Here is a 17,911-nt window from a genome sequence, read left to right on the forward strand (position 1 = left end):
TAGAAACAGGATTAATCCCTCAGTTGTACAATGAAGAGCGAGCTTCTAGACCATATTGGAGTCCAAACTTTGAAACAGCAGCTATCATCAACATCTAACTACATGAGAGTCACAAGGTGCCTTTGTTTTGTGACCATGTTATTATCATATTTTGTAGTCTATGAGATCTTTTCAGCGGCGACAATTGGCGTTAAATACCTAATACCTCAAACTAGATTTTCCTATAAGAGATACTTTGCAGCAGGGTTCTGGACCCTTTGCATTTATATCCTCGAGCTGAATAACATTCAGGTTGAGATCACTGGAGATGAGCTAGAAACCGAGAATGCACTTTTCATCAGCAACCACGCATCCCTGATTGATTATATCATCTACCCTTATCTAGTTCTCAAGTCTACTCGAAAACCATCTGAATTGGAGGCGGCTCGAAAAAACGAAAAGAAAGGGGAGCCCGAGAAAATATTCGCCCAAGATCTCTCTTCGATCCTGCTTCCTCGAATCAGCTTCTTTACGTGGTATGCCATTTGGTTTATTCCGAGTTTTAGGGTATTTAGAAATGTGTTCCAGGCAGATGAGAATTGGGAACTCAATGACGAAACGTTGGGATTTGTATTCAGGGACCTGCTTGATTCAGAGGTGGTAGATTGGCTCGTTACATTCCCTGAGGTCAACATTTTCACCAAGAAGGACGCCAAACTGCAACAAGGCTTGTCCGAAAAATTCTATCTGCCGGTCTTGAATAATCTGCTATATCCTAGATACTCAAGCTTTGCGAACGCCGTATCCGGGCTCCACAAAACACAATTCACAAGGCTGTACGATACATCCATTATATACTACAGAAAAACACCGCAGGGGAATATATCGTTTGACGCACCAAACCTTCTTGAAGCCTTTGGTCTATATGAAGGGAAAATCAACATCAAGGTCCATGTTCATGCTAAAATGATGAGCAGGATCCCATTAAAGAGAAACAAATTAGAAAAGTGGCTAGAAAGGAAATGGATCAAAAAGGATCGGCTTATCACTAACTTTAAGAATGAAGTAACAAAGGAGTACTTACGAAACTCTTAAATATGCGTGGATGCCAACTCTGCCTCTAATTTCGACAGATCTTTATCCTCCTGGACCTCTTCTTCTTCATCTTCGTCCTCGTCTTCTTCCTCTTCAGAACCTGGCTCTTCCAAATCATCCAGCTCATCTAACTCACCCAATCTTCTGTTCTCAAAAGTCTCAGCGATTTGTTCAATCAGCTCAGAATCTTCTTCGAAACGATTACCGTTCAACTCTAACAGCTTTAGCGCGCTCAAAGAGGGAACAACCCTGGCCAGCACTTCTAAGGAATCAGACTCAAGCTCGTTGTACTGTAGTTTGAGAGTTTCAAGTTTAGAGTCTTTCAGGGTTGCCAGCCCTTGCATCACCTTGAGACATCCTGTACTCTTCAGAAGACAGTCGTTGACATTCAACTCTGTCAATTCCGGCCACTTTGGCAAAGCAGATGCTAAAGCCAAAGATCCCGGAACAGTGAACGTGTTGTCTTGCAAGTCAAGAACTTTAAGATTGTTAAGATATGCTAAACCCTGATTAATTAATTTTGCAATCCCTTGCGGTCTAATACCATTTTGATATAATCTGATCTCTTGTAAGTCGGAATTTGCCTTGAAGCCAATTGCCAGATAGTCAACCGAGCCGTTTTCGAGTCTGTTACGGCCGCACCAGAAAGTCTTGAGAGAAGGTGCGTTTTCCTTCTCCTTCAACTTGGCCAGTCTGTAAAGGGCTTTTCCGACCCTGGCGCCAGAGAAAGGCCCCAAACCGTTGTTCGTTAAAATGAGGTGTTCCACAGATTTTGCAGAAGATAAGAAGTCTTCAAGAATGTCAATGGTGTCCTGGCCTAAGGCATTATCACTCAAATTTAGCACTTTCAAGGATGAGCATTCCAAAATGACTGGGAAGAATTCTTTCAAAGAAGCTGGAATCTCATTCTTGTCACGAGACGTGTATATATCTTGCAAGTTGAGATGGAGCAGCGTCGAAGAAAACTTCTTGATCTCGGCAGCGAGGTATTTCGAGCACTCTGGCGAAATGGTGTTTCCAGAGATATCGATCAATTTGAGGTCTTTTTTGGAGGCCAGTTCTTCCAAATATGGCTGGATGTCCTTCAAAGAGTCAAATTTGATTCCCTTGTTGGACAGGGAAAAACTCTCTTCGGGGGTGATGCCCAAATCGATCTTGTGGATGGTCGTCATACTAGTATTATTTGTAGAGAGAAAAAAAATATTTTGTGGCCCATTCATCCATTAAATTAAATCTACATGCTAACACCGACTGACTATTTCTTCTTTCCGAAGAGAGGAGCTCCTATGTCCTTTCCTCTCAACTTCACACCCAGAGCTCTCTCCAACTTGGCTAACAATTGCTGGTTAGGAATGGCTCTGCCAGCCTCGTAGTCGTTGATCACATTTTGTTTCTCGTTAACTTTAGTGGCCAAGTCCTTCTGTGTCATCTTCTTGTCCTGTCTGGCTTGTTGAATGGCTTTACCGACAGTGAGATCTAACTTCTTAGGAGCAACAATATCGTCAGTTCTGTCGATTTTGGTCAATCTTTGTCCTTCTGGATCGCCCTTAGCGTTGGCACCTCTGTATTTCTTCTCAACAGCGACCACCGCACCGGATCTTCTGGCAGCATTCAACTGCGACTCGGTCTTAACAACTCTCTCCTTTGGGCCGGAACCACCAATTCTGGCTTTTCTCCCGATGACTGTAACAGAATCCCAATCCGACATGTTCAGCTGAAATAATTGTGTTGCGACTATTTGCCATTTTTTTTTATTCGAGAAAAGTACAAGGCCAGCTTACGTCATCGGACATCTGAAGTCTGCGTATTCAAAAAATGCTGAAAAATTTACCAACATCGACCAGCATGCTAAATCTGTGCCGACCTTTGGTGGCTCGTCAGTTTCCCTTGCAGCCGTTTATAAGACTAGTCACAACTGCGCAACTGGCGAATCGGATTCCAGGCGACAGGTATTACGAAATCAAGGATAATGTGGACGATTACCTTTACTACAAATCGCTGACCCCAAGAGTTAGAGATATCGTGTACACGAAAGATGACCACTTAGCGATGCTGAACAGAAACGCGATAGATCTTGAAGGAAGACCACTGACACCAAAACCGGTTCCCGGGGCACCATCAAGACTGAGATTTTCTTTTTTCATCGATGGACTGTTACTGCCTGCAGAGCTCGATGATCTATTTCCTGTAATAACCAAGCTCGATTTGCATGCTCCCGAACTTCTCAACGAGATGGTGATAAAGTCATTCTTGTACAAGGCAGCTGAGTTTAACAAGTTGTCAGACGCTTTGAGTCTTGTGTTTCAGCTGGAAACTTATAAATCCAATCTTAGATTCAACCAAACCGTATCCGAGGCTGTCATTTTATTGCGAGCTCTAGAGGTTGAGAAGAGTAAGATCACGTCTTTACAATGGTTCAACGTGAAAACCAGATTTGTTAGAAGACCAGACCGCAAACACCGAAAGAAGGTGAACGAGCCAAGCTCCTTGTTGACTGAACTTTGCGGATTTATCAACCTCGAAAGAGCCCAGGTGGAGACATTTGGAGAGCCAGATGCCTTGGTCACTAAGGCCGTTGAAAAGACTTTTGATAGATTGCAAGGCTTTGCTGGATTCAACATTGCAGACTTCAAGAAATCCAACTTGATCAAGATGTACTACGGTCTGGAGCATATTTATACTATCACCAAGTATCTTTCGCATTGTGTTGCTAGAGCACCAGAGCTACCATATTCATCCAAGTATTCTGACCTTGTGAAACAGAACGAAGCATTTATTTCGGAAGCAGAGGCTTTGCAGCAGAAGATCGGCAAGAAGGAGACGCAGCTCGAAAAGCTCGAGGCGCTCAAGTTTGAACGGAAGAGAAAACTTGCAGAAGAGACCGAAGAAGCCGACAAGACTGAGTAAATAATGATGTACATATATATATCTTCAACGGCTACCAAGTATGAATGACTCCCTTGCACCACCGACTTTTTTAAACTCAAAATTATAATCAACAACTCGCTTGATATTTGATTATGCTTTCGGGACTCAGAAGGCGCAAAGAGGACCAATCGGAAGACGATCTGAACAACCGGCAAAATCCGGTGTTTGATGCGATGGAGGAGGATGACGACTTGAGTGACTCCCAGTCGGAGGAACACGAGAAGAAAAAGAGCAGAAGACCGAAAGAAAACGCTTTTACGCAACAGAAGCTCAAGGCATACCATCCTATCCTCACGCCGAAAACTGTGATTCCGCTACTTCTTGTGATCGCCATAATATTTGTTCCCATCGGTGGTGGAATGTTGTACGGATCACATCATGTGCAAGAATTTGTGATTGATTACAGTGACTGTAGGACACTGGCAAGTCGTGATTACTTTAGCGAAATCCCTGAGAAAAATTACAAATTCCAGTTCAAAAAGGACATCACAATAAGGCCTCAGTGGAAATTGGCTACCAACGAATCTTCATACTGGAACGGGTTCGACGAAGAACGTGACATATGCCAAATACAGTTCCAAATACCAAACGACATTGGCCCTCATGTCTTCTTCTTCTATCGTTTGAAGAATTTCCATGCGAACCACAGAAGATACGTGAAAAGCTTCAGTGAGGACCAGCTTAATGGAAAAGCCGCCTCCGTTTCCACTATTAAAGACACTGTGGGACAAAACTGCCAGCCTTTGTCGGTTAACAAGGAAGGTAAAAAATACTATCCTTGTGGATTGATTGCCAACTCCTTGTTCAATGACACCTTTTCCACTTTTTCCGCTGTTAACGGTACGACGGACGACTACATGCTCTACAGAAAAGGCATTGCCTGGTCTACGAACAAAAATCGCTTCAAGAAGACGAAATATAATGCCTCTGAAATCGTTCCTCCGCCAAACTGGTATAAAATGTATCCGGAGGGCTACAATGATACCAACCTGCCAGACATAAGCGAGTGGTACGAATTTCAGAACTGGATGCAGCCTTCGGCTCTTCCACTCTTCTCCAAGATGATTTCCAGGAACGACCACGATGTGCTTCATGAGGGTACATACCAGGTTGATGTGGGCTACCATTTTCCAGTTACTCCTTATAAGGGCAAAAAATACCTGTATTTGTCGACGAGAAGCGTGATTGGAGGCAAGAACTCCTTTTTGGGAGTTAGCTGGATTGTGGCAGGAGGTATATGTTTTGTTCTTTCCCTCATTTTCTTGATTGTGAATGTTGTTCATCCCCGGAAGTCAGGCGATATGAGCCTGTTGTCATGGAATAAAGGATGATGGCGGTTACGTGCATGAATTTAGATAAAAAAATTGTGATACATAAACAAATAAACGTTGGTAACTGGAAACGGATATAGCGTTAAGGTCGTCGCCACGGTTTTTCTTTGGTTGATATGCTCCCCCAATTCCTTTAACAGTTGTTGTCAGGACCAACGGTAGTGAGCCTGGAAACCATCTGCGGGATGTCATACAAAAAAGGAAAACCTGTACTTGAGTTGTTCCGGGAAACGGATGATGACAATGATAACTACACCGACGAGTTCGAAACCGCAGAACTCATCACAACAACGAGAAAGTTTTTGGTGCAGCAGTACGAAATCGATAACGCCTTAAAAGTTATAAATCCTAACAATGTGCACCACAACAACCGGCGTTCTTCTACACTTGGGCAACAGACCGGTACTAAAGAGCAAAAAATGGGTATCCGTTCAACAAATTCGCAGTCTCATCGCAACGCTTATTCGTACCCTGATGGAATTCAGCGGGCGGATCAGAATAATCGCCCAAGCTATTTAAATATTAATACCTATGGTATGAGCGATCTCTCTCCCGAGGAGTTTGCAAAGTACACAAAGCTCAAACATGTGGGAAGAGGCGCATATGGTGGAGTCTATCAAGCCAAACACGTTGACACGGGAGAAATTTATGCGATGAAGGTTATTGAGCTTGATCACACACACTCTGACTCATGCTCCAGAAACGACGTGGCAGTGAGTGATAATCAGCACTTGATGAATGAAATCCTCATCATGAAGCAGTTTGACCACGTCAATGTCGTGAAACTGTTCCACTATCATCTTAACGAGATGTCTATGAATTTAGTACTAGAATATTGCGAGGGCGGCTCTCTAAGAGACCGTTACAGAGCTAAGGGACCATTACCTGAACATGAAGTTATAGGCTATATCAAACAGACGTTGGAGGGACTGGTATACTTGCACAAGAAGCGCTTCATTCACAGTGACATCAAAGCAGCGAACATTCTTCTCAAAAATGGCGTTATAAAGCTAGCAGATTTTGGTGTTAGTATCAAAATTGACGCAAAGGACGATATTGAAACGCTAAAAAACAAGAAGAAGGAAGCAAACGGATCACCCTATTGGATGGCACCGGAGGTTATTAGACTCCAAGGAGTTTCAACAGCTTCTGACATTTGGAGTTTGGGAGCTACGGTAGTCGAACTGCTCACCACTCAGCCACCTTTCTATCAGCATGATCCGTTTCCAGCTTGTCACGCAATAGGATCGGGAGAGCCTCCAGATATACCGTCGGGAATATCTCGCGAGTGTTTCCAGTTTTTAACTGTTGGGTGTTTCCAACAGGACAGGAAAGCCAGATTAAGTGCAGAACAGCTACTTCGTCATCCGTGGACTCAGGGAGAAATCAAACAAGAAGAGTTACATAAGACGAGCCTCAACCGCGAGAACAGAACCGGGTTTTTGAAACAATACAATGAAACGTTCCAGGACAATTACGATAACGATTTTGAGGAGCGATCCATAAATTTGTTGATGACTATTAATACCATGAACAAGAAACAAAGGCTTGAGATTTACAAAGAATCGATGTCAGGGGAAAGCGAGGACGATTTCATGGACGTTTTCGAGATTGATCATTTTAAAGATCTGGACGTTGGAAATCAAAAGGACATCGACATGAGACAGCAAAAAAGAACTTACATCCGAGATTTAGTTGACCGCACAGAGGAAGCAACATTGGAGGAGTTGCAACTGATTTATAAATTTGTGACTGAAGACGATGAATGTGGCCAAGAGGGCGAAAAGTTGCACGGGGGCTCGAATTTTGTGATAAAATGTCTGATTGATCAGAAATTTGTATACAAGCTTACATCTAGGCTTTTGACGGAGGAGTCTGACGATTGCAAAATCGAGCTTATGAAAATTGCGGTTCAGCTCTTTCAACACGACACTCAAAGTATGGTGACATTCTATCATTGCGGGTGTACCTCGAGAATCATTCAAGCATACCACGAAGAAGAAAGTGTCTTCACATATTTGTCCATGCTTGTGAAGTCCAATCTACCAACTCTGTCTCTTATTTCAACAGACATTTGTGAAGTGCTGGTTCTGACTTTAAAGAATGGAGACACATCGAGACAAAATTTGTGCGTTGAGCTGCTGCTTGAACTTTTCAGAAACGAGAAAATTGAGAAACAGGGGATGTCCTCGATTTTAGTTACACATTCTGTTCCAAGACTACTTGCCATTAGTTTGAGCAACATTCGGGGCCACATGAGTGAAACGCAGCTAGCGGTGGCAGTTAGGACTGTCAAGCTTCTTGCCAAAGTGGCGCACTACTGCTCCGACAACCTTAGAGGCAAGTTCTTTACTGGCGATTTCTTTACTTGCTTATTTAGGAGATTTGCCAAATTGCCACTTGAGTCCAAACTGGAGATGGTGAGGATAGTGAACAAGTGCGAGATGTTTTTGGACGGTGCGTTGGAAGATTTAGATAATTCACAGATTCAGCAGATCTTTGATCAACTTCTTGAAGACCTTTCCTCGGAAGAATGTTCCAAAGTATATGAGAGGTTTGTGAAATGTACAATACCCATTCTTCAAAAGCTATGCACTTTGGACTCCAGCAGACAGGTGGATTTATTGTCGACCAGCAGCATAGAGCTTTTCAACCACTTGCTCAAGCTCTTCACCAACTCAAAACGGAATGAGACCATCAAAAACCAGGTAGTTGATATTTTTGCAACAGCAGCTGGCAATCCTAAACTATCGCAAGTATGCAAACGATACGGCGCAATTGAAATTCTGATTAATGTTATTGACGACCCCCATTACCGACTTACCGCAATTCGCAACATCAGAAACCTCGTGGAGACAGAAGGAGACATTCTTGACGAGGCGCTGAAAAGGAAGCCGTTGCTTCTCAACAAGATCGTGGCAGGTATCAAACTCGAGAACGACCTCGATCATTTTTTCATAGAATTTATCCAAGTGCTCGAGAAACACCGGGACAAGTGGGTCCAATCGAACAGAAAACACACCCAATCATTCAGCATCTACAACTATATGTGCTCCTCCGAGGAGATCTTAAACTCGTTATTTGAACGGCTGTCACAGCCGGAGCTAGTCGATCCTCTGCTGGTTCTTCAACTTTTCCAGGTCTTATATAGTCGCACGCCGCGGAGCTTTGTCCTGCGGGAGTTTCAGCCGGCCTTTCAGGATTTGCGGAATGAGTTGCTGAAGCCAGTCGGAGGCAGTGACGCTCGAAAAGATCGGATGATCGATATCATTGATGACATTCTTATAGAAGGCTAAATTGATAAAATATCAGTGTAAGGATGTATTTAACCCGCATTTTCGGGTAAACTCATCATTGACATGACTAAATAATATAGCCGACTTCCGGATTTCCTCTGTCTAGACATGACGGAGGCCGATTTGGAGGACAATGCTGTAAAAGAGAAACGGTCTGTGTTTAAGGATGTGGTGATCAAAAACTACCATCCGATATGGAACGTGGCTTTCATGTCAACAGGAATATGCTCGGGGATTCTGTTTCGCTTTCCCTATGAGATTGGCGTCTTCCGCATTTTTGGGCTTATCATGTGGGCAGTTTCACTCTCCTTGTTTATAATGGTCAATGTGTTATTATTCTTGAAAATGCACTGGTTTCGGGGATTTACATATCAGTTGGCTACCGATATCCAGCTGAATTTATTTTTGGGGCCTTACTCCATGGGATTCAGTACAATTATCAACATGATTCACATGATAACGGATCATTATGACAAAAGTTTCAAAATTGGGCTAGTCATCATGTGGTTTATCAACTTTACCATGGCGCTGTTGTGCGGCTGGGTGCTAGTCTTTGTATTGCTTTGGAAGAGTAAGATCGAGCAGTTTCAACTGAATCCGCAGCTTATACTACCAGTCTTACCGCTTACAGTGTGTGGATCGAGTGGTGCATTTATATGTGGTGCTTTTACGGGCTACTCCAGCCGAATTCAACTGCTGCTCATCATTTTGACATATCTGCTTTGGGCCAACTCCATGATGCTTGGATTCAGCCTGATTGCAATATTCATCTGGAAGATGCTTGTGTACAAGCTCCCGCCAAAACAGCTCATATTCACCCCTTTTGCTCCAATCGGTTTGATTGGTCATGGGGTGTGGGGAATTCTACTCAACGGGAGCAACCTAAATCTCTACCTTGGGAGCCAGGATACCCATTTTCCTGTGGATCCAAGGCTTCTGGGACTGGGAGTCCAGTACGTGACAGGAATGGTGGCACTGTTCTTGATCGCTGTTGGCTTTTTTTTTACCTTTCTTGGTCTGGCAATGTGGATTGTGTACGGACTACCAGCTTTTAACCGGACTTACTGGATTGTTCCATTCCCTGTGTGCGCTCTGAGCCTGGGGATTACCGAGTTTTACAACATCTTTCACATAGAAGCGTTCAGAGTGGTTGGTACAATCTACGCGGTTTTTGGAATTTTGATGGTACTTGCATGCTTGGCAGGCAGCGTGCTTTTCGAGGTCCCTTATAGTGAGATAAAATCTTACAGGTGTAAGGAGTGAATGATTTGATGCCAGTGTCTCCAAAGTAATTTTTTTAAACGAAAACATTAGTTGCATATACCCCAAACAGAATATGTCGTCTGCGACAGAATCATCCGCCTCTCCTCACGAGGAGATAGTGCTTGATTATCTTCCGTATATTGATCAGGAGCCGTCGAACGACGTTCTAGCGGTGGTGGACGATCTGATTCAGGAAGAATTAATGAACTTTAACTTGCATCAATTGCATCCGAAATTGCGCAACGCATCTGTGGATTTAGACAACGAGTCACGGAATTTGCCCATTACCAACGAAGGAATTGGGGGGATCAGTCTATCAAGCTACAGCAACCTGCTAAATGAGCAGAACGAGCCAGACATCAACAAGATGAAGACAGCGTTGTCCTATACTCAGCTGCGGTACCGCACTCTTCTCCTCAACAGCCAGGAGAGCGCACAGGAGATCAACAAAAACAAGTGGATGACGCACCTGGATAATCTAAAGCAGCACCAAGAAGTACTAGAGCGCGCTATTGATCGCAAAAGACGACACAAGGACGAAATTAATGAGGAACGGAAACGGCAATGCACGGACTTTGAACCTATGAACGAATACCTGGGAACAAGATGGACTGAGAAAATGGAAGAGCTGATCGACATTGGTGTTGAGGCTGCTCTTCAGGAACTGGAGAACTGAATGGAGTTAGTTCTACGAATAACGACCGAGAAGGCATTATTGCTACGCTCGCATTAATATCTTATGACAATTATCGAGTATGTATCTAAGCAAGAACATCAGCATCGTACTTGGCCTTGAACCAAGCAATGGTGTCCTCCTTGGAGCACTTGTGAGAAACACCGACCTTACCCTTGGCTCTCTTTCTTCTGGCAACTCTGAAACCAGCTCTGCCCATCACAACGTAGAAGTCCATACCGTAGATTCCAATACCTGGGTCGTACTTGATACCCAAGTCGATGTGTTCTTGAATACCGAAACCGAAGTTACCAGTCTCGGAGAAGTTCTTCTCTCTGAGTTGGTATTCTTTCACCTTCAATCCTCTCTCCAAAATCTCCTCTGCCTTTGGTCCTCTGACGGTAACGTGGACAGCGATCTTTTCGTTTCTTCTGATACCAAAAGTTCTGACAGTGTATCTGGCTTTGCTTTGCACTGGGGTCTGACCAGAGAGTTGCTCCAACACCTTGGAAGCTCTGGTCAATCTGTCACCAGACTCACCAACACAGATGTTGAGAACCAGCTTCTCAATCTTGAGTTCTCTCATAGGGTTTTGGCTCGACATGTCGATATTGATAGTTAATTCAAGAGTTGATACAAAAATTTTTCATCCATCCGCACACCATCTCAGAATTGGCAGAGTGCACGGGCAATGAAAAATCATGTGACTTCTCTGTTTTCTTAAAACCCTTACTGGTGTATGGGTGAACATTATGAGTTCAACTGCACACCCGTGAACCTGCTAGGCAGAGTCTATTTTAGTATAATTACAGTGGCAAATAAATCTAACCAATATGTCTATCACCGAAATTGGGAAAAGATTCACCCATAAAACCCAATTCGAAGCAGAACTGGAGGAGGCTGCTACAGACTACCAAAGAATACAGCCGTCACTCAATTCCCTCGCCCCAAGTATATCAGTTCCTCCAATATCACAGCCAACAGCATTCCTTAGGGCACACACGGACCATGACTCGAATCCAGACTGTAAGATTAAGATGGCCCACGGAACCACCACGCTGGCGTTCCGGTTCCAAGGAGGAATTATCGTGGCTGTCGACTCTAGAGCCACCGCAGGTAACTGGATTGCATCTCAAACCGTGAAGAAAGTCATTGAAATCAACCCTATGTTGCTGGGAACCATGGCTGGTACAGCTTGCGATTGTCAGTATTGGGAGACCTGGCTGGGAACTCAGTGCAGACTGCACGAGCTGAGAAATAAAGAACGAATTTCTGTTTGTGCTGCATCAAAGATTCTGTGCAATCTCGTTTATAGTTACAAAGGCATGGGCCTCGGAATGGGGACCATGATTTGCGGATACACACCAAAAGAGGGACCTACCATTTACTACGTGGATTCCGACGGAACGAGATTGAAGGGTGATTTGTTCTGTGTCGGTTCTGGACAGACATTTGCCTATGGTGTGCTGGACACCAATTACAAGTGGGACTTGACCGTTGAGGAGGCCCTTTACTTGGGAAAAAGAGCCATCCTAGCTGCCGCCCACAGAGATGCATACTCTGGTGGATCTATTAATCTATACCACGTCACTGAAAATGGATGGGTATTCCACGGCAATCATGACGTTGGTCCTCTCTTCTGGGAAATCAAAGAGAAGGAGAAGTCGTTTAACAATGTTGAGGCATAACTCATTGTATATTGTATATTGATTCACGAATACAACGCATATGCGCACATACTAGTATACGGATGTTTTATTCAGTTTTAGAGGACTTGGGGTCTGGTTCTTGATCATCCTTGGCCGAGTCAAACGAGTCTAGCGGTCTTTTCTTTGAGTCAAGTTCTACCTCCCCCGAATGCTGAGCAAGAAATTTGTCCAAATCCAATTCCTTCGAAGTGTCTTTATCATGATCCATGCTATCAAGCATTACTTTCATATCCAGATCTTCCAAATCAGACTTATGTTTTGCAACGGAGCCGACAGGAGGAGTGGGCTGCGAGAACTTCTGGAACTGTAGTTGTATGCTTTCATTATCGTACTGAGATTGCTTTTGTTGGACTGTTTTATTGATTGATCTTGAGCCCGAAGGGGCCACGGGTGATGGCTTACCGTAGTATTGGGGTTTTCTAATTGAAGGGATTTGGGAAGAGGAGGATGGGATAGGAGACGTGCTTGCCATTCCCGCCTGAGCTGAGGAAATAGACTTGATCGATCCCGACGTGGCTAACGGTTTAGGGACAGGAGGAGAAGGCCTTGCAAATTGCTGGATGTTCGAACGAGTAGAAGCTGGTTCAACAGGCTTGGAAATAGACGAGGCTGGCGAACTGCTGGGAGGCGGGAGACCCTTTTTCTTGGTTACCTGAATGGTAGCAGCGTTCAAAGCGGCGGAGAGAATCTTCGTGATATGTGCAGGGTTCTTGTCAATTAGTGTGACCAACGGAAAACCCTGAATTCCAGCATTTTTTGCGGCTTGGTTCACCTGGGCAATGGTCATCGCAAGAGCCTGGGTGAGAATTTGAGTGGTTGTTTCTTTATCGTACATTTTGCGGTCCTTGGTGAGTCTTATAAGTTCCTGCTGTAAATATGAGAGCGCTTTCTTTGTGTCTCCTGACAGTTTGGAGTTGGAAGACTCAAAGCTGTTCGATTCAGGAGCAGGAGAACTCGACGACGAGTGCGACTCGGGGCGAGTTGGATGTTGCTGGAACTGCTGTGAGAGAGTTTGCAAGTGTTGTGTGGCTTTGATATTGGCGAGCTCTATTTGCTTTCGTTTCAGGCGTTCTTTTTCAGCGAAGTACTCTTCATCCAGCCCCCATAGCCATCCTTTTCCTTCTTTGCACACCTTGCGGAAAGATTTGTTCAAAGACAGGTTGTGTCTGACCGAGCTTTGCCAACCATCTGGACAGTAATAATAGTAAGGATACAATTCCTGAATTCCTTTATAGATTTCCGAAAGCGACATGCCGCGTTCGGTTCCTTTCTGTCGCAAACACTCGGCAATAAGCGTTGAGTAGGAAAAGTTGGGTTTTGTTCGGTACTCTTGAGGAATTTCTTCGGGCTTGTACACTTTCTTAGCTGCTTTTGATGGTTTTTTCAACTTATCTTTTGCCGACTGAAGGGACTGTTGTGCGCGTCCAGCCGGAGATAAGGCATTCACACCATCCATCAAAGAATGCTGGTTTCCATTTCTCGCAGCAGCAGCGGCGGCTGCTTCCTCACGTTTGACCACAGAAGCCTCCGCATTTGCTCTTAGTTCATTGACAAAATCATCACCCAATTTGAAAACCGTCGAGGATTTGCTGTCATTCACCTTCGGATGTTGTGGGGTCAACGAACCTTCTCGCGAGCTTCCACTGCTAGTTGCATGGTTATTCGAAAACGAAGTCTTCAAGCTGAGTGCATCTGAAGGATTTATAGGTTTGATTTGTTTTCCGTTTTTGGAATCCGTAACAGTTTCGTCTGTTGGAAGAATAAACATAAACCTCGTCTCACCTATCTGTATTTTAGTCTTATCCTTGAGTGGTAGTGTTACCCCGTTTTCTACGAACATGTCGTCGACAAATGCGCCATTCCTACCAACAACGGACAGCTCAAATCTCTGGTTGCCAAAATTGTAGAATATTTTTGCGTGTCTTCTAGAAATAGCTTTCTGCTGACCAAGATGGATGTCGAGGGAGTCGGTACTCGTGTCACCTTCAACCAACCTCCCAAGTAGAATCTGCATGGTTTGCACGTAGAAAGTGAAGTTTTCAAAATCCAACATAGCGTACGCCTGGATATGATCAGATCCCTCCCCGTGCTCAAAAGATTTTCCTCCGGAGGACTGCATTGCCATGGGAAACTGCAAACCAGAGTCAACACCCTGCACTTTCTTCATTGAAGGAGTCGTAGAGTCATTGCAATCACTTAGCGGATCATCTCCTGAAAGCGTTGGTGTCATATCTGATGTATCCTTTTATAATTCTAAGATTCCATCGATCGGTGTCTATTAATCCTGATTTCAAAAACACTTGAACACAAAAGCGCGTGTAAACGTGTAATTACTTTGATAATCAACGAGCTCTGGACTCTTGGTATATGATGCGAGATACAAACAACACTTGTGACAAGGTACTTGAATTTAATTTTTTTTTTCTTTTCAAAATTTTCATATCTGCTACTGCTCGCCGATCGACGCGACTTTAAGATTAGATTCATTGATAACGTATTCAAGTGTGTAATGTAAGAAGCTCCTCTAAAGTGCACCTTTTCACCAATATAAGCTTCAGAATCTCGCGTACTTGAGGGTTCCCCATCATTCTGTTCGATTCCTCTCTAGTTAATAATTCAAGCACTTTTCCTTCCTTCACTAAAGTGATGAGATAGTAGGGATCGTAATCATATCCATGGTATGGAGCGCTACCCGTAGCAGCATGTAGTAAAACCAAGCCTGCACTATAGAGATCTGTACTGAAGTCTGGAAGTTTGCGTTGATCCTTAAGCAGTTCTGGCGCGGTGAACTGTAGAGTCATTTCCGGCTGCTCGTGAATGTCTGTGATTCTGGCTGAAGACGTAAAGTCGATGAGCTTAAATACTGGTACTGGAGCGGAAACATCCTCTACCAGGATGTTATCAGTTTTTATATCACAGTGAACGGCTTCAAGGTCTTGAAGGACCTGGAGCACGTTTAGTAGGAAGTTGAACAAACAAAACCAGCTTGTTAGGCCAACGGCCGGCTCATATGCATCGGTTATCTCGCGTCTTTCGTTAATAAATCTGAAGAGGTCTGTATCAGAGTTTTTCAATAGAAGACAAGGAAGCAAATCTGTCTTCTTGATCATAGGGAACTGCGTTTTGTCTAGATAATACAATCCATATGCCTCGACAAATGGAAAAGGCTTATCACCATATTTTCTGTACCACGTGTTGTCTCTATAGTCTTTTAAAAGTAGCAAAAACTCTGTCTCCTTCTCGATGAGCTTGACTTTATTCTTTGCGGTTGGGATCTTGATGGCAAATTGCATAGCCATATTCTTAGCTTCTCTTGTTGATAGAGTGGCCAAATGCACATACGAATTGGATCCTTTACCGAGAAGTCTATCGAGCTTGATTTCAAAGACTGCCGAGGAGAGGACAAAGTTCTCTAGTGATTTGGATTTTAGCTTATAGGGAGTGAGGGATTTCAAATCCACTTGCGTTCTTGGCACACCAATGAAGTGCTTTGGGATCTGCGGCCTGGTATCTAGAATATTTGAAAGGACATGTGAGCTATCAAATTTCTGAGATGAAGGTGACGTTGGCGAGTTATAATAGTGCTCCGCTGTTTCCGTCGTGTTGGCGTTCGTGGTATCAACTGTGATTAAGTCTGTTCCAAGACACGACATGGAAGTGCCGGACGACGATTTTGTGTCTTCAAAGGTAGCCGATGATACCTCACATACCGGGGTATAGGGCGGTGTTTGAGACATGGCTCTTTTAGACACATGTAATGAATACGAGCAAACGTTTGCGGCTTTTGCTTGTAATTAGAAAAATGCGTAGTTTGCAATAGATTCCTTCAAATGCGGAGCTCAACTGCTCTTTCAATTTGAGACTTCAAAATATAAGCAACTAAAGGGGTTTCCTTGTCAGAATTTTTTGTAGCGAATCCAAATTCGGATATTTACACTGCCAGGAAGAGAAGATTATCGTACCGCCTAATGAGCGCGACTTCTAGGGGAAAAAATTAATCAAGGCTGTGTAGAAACGGATACTGAAAAAAGATCGGTTGATTTTTTGAGACCTTTAAAATCCTTTTAATTTATAATCAATAATTTAGTTTCTGATGTCGTTGTGTCGAAGTCAGTTTTTCTTTGTGAAGAACACTTCTTTGCTTAGTGTGGGTCTCAAGGGAAGCTCAGGCAAGCAACTGTCGCGGCTCTTGTGCAAAAGTCAGCCTAAACCGAAGATGAGTGTATTGGGGTCAAGCTTGTTCAAGACGTCTCCTCCTTCCATTGCATCAAAGATTTACGGTATGAAGCACACTAATAACCAATCTCTGTTCAACCAAAAGAGACAATTCAGCACGACAAAGGCCATTTTTGAAGAGGCTAAAGTGGTCAAAAAATCCAGATGGCCTGCGAATTCTAATATAAAGCTGGGATACTTGTGTATTGGAACTTCGGTTCTGGTTTTTGCAATTGTTATTCTTGGAGGACTTACTAGACTGACCGAATCCGGCTTATCCATCACTGAATGGAAGCCGGTGACAGGTGCCATCCCTCCAATGTCGCACGAGGACTGGGAAGAAGAGTTTCGCAAATATCAAGACTCTCCTGAATTCAAATTGCTGAACTCGCACATTACGCTAGAGGAGTTCAAATTCATCTTCTTAATGGAGTGGTCTCACCGGTTGTTAGGGAGAATCATCGGGGCGGTTTTTGTTCTTCCAACTCTCTATTTCATAGCCCGCAGACAAGTTTCACCGCCGGTTGCGTTTAAACTTCTGGGCATTTGTGCTCTAATCGGCCTTCAAGGTGCTATAGGATGGTGGATGGTGTATTCCGGAATTGATGAGAAACTTCTTGAGGAGCGCAGATCTAAACCAACCGTCTCGCAATACAGACTCACCGCCCATTTAGCTGCTGCATTTTTAGTGTATTGCACTATGATCTCTACAGGGTTTGGAATTTTGAGAGACCATGCCATCATTAAAGACCCACAAACTTACCTTGAAATTTTTCAAAAGATTCAGTCACCGTCGCTCAAATTGTTTCGCCGCCTGAGTAAAGGATTGCTCGGTTTGGTGTTCTTAACAGCCATGTCGGGAGCCATGGTCGCCGGATTGGATGCAGGTCTGATCTACAATACATTCCCTCACATGGGGGACGACTACCTCCCATCGATGAATGAGCTTATGTCACCAGTGTTTTCGAGACTTGCTGACCAGTCTGATTTGTTCTGGAGAAACATGTTTGAAAACCCAGCTACAGTGCAATTAAATCACCGTATACTCGCCATCACTACTTTTTGCTCTGTGTTTGCTCTTCACATGTACTCTCACAGAATCAAATCAATTATCCCAAGGCATGCCTACAAATGGCTCAACATTTCAATGGGCCTAGCTTCTCTACAAGTTGCATTGGGAATCTGTACGCTATTATGGTTAGTTCCAACCGAGCTCGCAGCAGCGCACCAAGGAGGTGCCTTGGCCCTTCTTACCGGTATCCTGATGACCGTGTGCCACTTGAAGAAGCCATCTAGAACAAACCTAATGTTGCTGAAGAACTCTTTCTATAAGGCGAAGATCAGCAGTGCTGTTCTGAGATAAATTTGTATATATCATGCTGTTGGAACTTGTACATACGATCCATTTCTGTCATTTTTGAT

General features: G+C 43.8%; 13 protein-coding genes across 13 annotated transcripts; 8 read left to right on the forward strand and 5 right to left on the reverse strand.

Moving 5' to 3' along the window:
- Window positions 1–30: 30 nt before the first annotated feature.
- Window positions 31–872, forward strand: KL911_000327 (uncharacterized protein; the record flags this gene model as incomplete). Its single annotated transcript, XM_043198431.1, has 2 exons — window positions 31–780; window positions 843–872. The coding sequence occupies 2 exons, from the start codon at window positions 31–33 to the stop codon at window positions 870–872; spliced, it is 780 nt and encodes a 259-aa protein (XP_043057020.1).
- Window positions 873–1,070: 198 nt separating this feature from the next.
- On the reverse strand, window positions 1,071–2,246 carry KL911_000328 (uncharacterized protein; the record flags this gene model as incomplete). Its single annotated transcript, XM_043198442.1, has 1 exon — window positions 1,071–2,246. One exon carries the CDS (start codon window positions 2,244–2,246, stop codon window positions 1,071–1,073), a length of 1,176 nt encoding a protein of 391 aa, XP_043057021.1.
- Window positions 2,247–2,329: 83 nt separating this feature from the next.
- KL911_000329 (uncharacterized protein) lies at window positions 2,330–2,782 on the reverse strand (the record flags this gene model as incomplete). Its single annotated transcript, XM_043198453.1, has 1 exon — window positions 2,330–2,782. The coding sequence occupies one exon, from the start codon at window positions 2,780–2,782 to the stop codon at window positions 2,330–2,332; it is 453 nt and encodes a 150-aa protein (XP_043057022.1).
- A 107-nt stretch (window positions 2,783–2,889) lies between these two features.
- Window positions 2,890–3,981, forward strand: KL911_000330 (uncharacterized protein; the record flags this gene model as incomplete). Its single annotated transcript, XM_043198465.1, has 1 exon — window positions 2,890–3,981. One exon carries the CDS (start codon window positions 2,890–2,892, stop codon window positions 3,979–3,981), a length of 1,092 nt encoding a protein of 363 aa, XP_043057023.1.
- A 113-nt stretch (window positions 3,982–4,094) lies between these two features.
- KL911_000331 (uncharacterized protein) lies at window positions 4,095–5,333 on the forward strand (the record flags this gene model as incomplete). Its single annotated transcript, XM_043198476.1, has 1 exon — window positions 4,095–5,333. The coding sequence occupies one exon, from the start codon at window positions 4,095–4,097 to the stop codon at window positions 5,331–5,333; it is 1,239 nt and encodes a 412-aa protein (XP_043057024.1).
- A 185-nt stretch (window positions 5,334–5,518) lies between these two features.
- Window positions 5,519–8,629, forward strand: KL911_000332 (uncharacterized protein; the record flags this gene model as incomplete). The annotated part of the gene is made up of 1 exon (XM_043198487.1): window positions 5,519–8,629. One exon carries the CDS (start codon window positions 5,519–5,521, stop codon window positions 8,627–8,629), a length of 3,111 nt encoding a protein of 1,036 aa, XP_043057025.1.
- A 108-nt stretch (window positions 8,630–8,737) lies between these two features.
- On the forward strand, window positions 8,738–9,892 carry KL911_000333 (uncharacterized protein; the record flags this gene model as incomplete). Its single annotated transcript, XM_043198498.1, has 1 exon — window positions 8,738–9,892. The coding sequence occupies one exon, from the start codon at window positions 8,738–8,740 to the stop codon at window positions 9,890–9,892; it is 1,155 nt and encodes a 384-aa protein (XP_043057026.1).
- A 73-nt stretch (window positions 9,893–9,965) lies between these two features.
- KL911_000334 (uncharacterized protein) lies at window positions 9,966–10,568 on the forward strand (the record flags this gene model as incomplete). The annotated part of the gene is made up of 1 exon (XM_043198509.1): window positions 9,966–10,568. The coding sequence occupies one exon, from the start codon at window positions 9,966–9,968 to the stop codon at window positions 10,566–10,568; it is 603 nt and encodes a 200-aa protein (XP_043057027.1).
- Window positions 10,569–10,653: 85 nt separating this feature from the next.
- KL911_000335 (uncharacterized protein) lies at window positions 10,654–11,169 on the reverse strand (the record flags this gene model as incomplete). The annotated part of the gene is made up of 1 exon (XM_043198520.1): window positions 10,654–11,169. One exon carries the CDS (start codon window positions 11,167–11,169, stop codon window positions 10,654–10,656), a length of 516 nt encoding a protein of 171 aa, XP_043057028.1.
- A 229-nt stretch (window positions 11,170–11,398) lies between these two features.
- On the forward strand, window positions 11,399–12,253 carry KL911_000336 (uncharacterized protein; the record flags this gene model as incomplete). The annotated part of the gene is made up of 1 exon (XM_043198531.1): window positions 11,399–12,253. The coding sequence occupies one exon, from the start codon at window positions 11,399–11,401 to the stop codon at window positions 12,251–12,253; it is 855 nt and encodes a 284-aa protein (XP_043057029.1).
- Window positions 12,254–12,320: 67 nt separating this feature from the next.
- On the reverse strand, window positions 12,321–14,504 carry KL911_000337 (uncharacterized protein; the record flags this gene model as incomplete). The annotated part of the gene is made up of 1 exon (XM_043198542.1): window positions 12,321–14,504. One exon carries the CDS (start codon window positions 14,502–14,504, stop codon window positions 12,321–12,323), a length of 2,184 nt encoding a protein of 727 aa, XP_043057030.1.
- Window positions 14,505–14,772: 268 nt separating this feature from the next.
- Window positions 14,773–16,011, reverse strand: KL911_000338 (uncharacterized protein; the record flags this gene model as incomplete). Its single annotated transcript, XM_043198553.1, has 1 exon — window positions 14,773–16,011. One exon carries the CDS (start codon window positions 16,009–16,011, stop codon window positions 14,773–14,775), a length of 1,239 nt encoding a protein of 412 aa, XP_043057031.1.
- A 356-nt stretch (window positions 16,012–16,367) lies between these two features.
- Window positions 16,368–17,852, forward strand: KL911_000339 (uncharacterized protein; the record flags this gene model as incomplete). Its single annotated transcript, XM_043198564.1, has 1 exon — window positions 16,368–17,852. The coding sequence occupies one exon, from the start codon at window positions 16,368–16,370 to the stop codon at window positions 17,850–17,852; it is 1,485 nt and encodes a 494-aa protein (XP_043057032.1).
- Window positions 17,853–17,911: the final 59 nt, after the last annotated feature.

This window comes from Ogataea haglerorum, assembly GCF_019207285.1.
Source record: "Ogataea haglerorum isolate 81-453-3 chromosome Unknown 81-453-3_NODE_1_length_915391_cov_96.871712, whole genome shotgun sequence".
Classification (NCBI taxonomy): Eukaryota; Fungi; Ascomycota; class Pichiomycetes; order Pichiales; family Pichiaceae; genus Ogataea; species Ogataea haglerorum.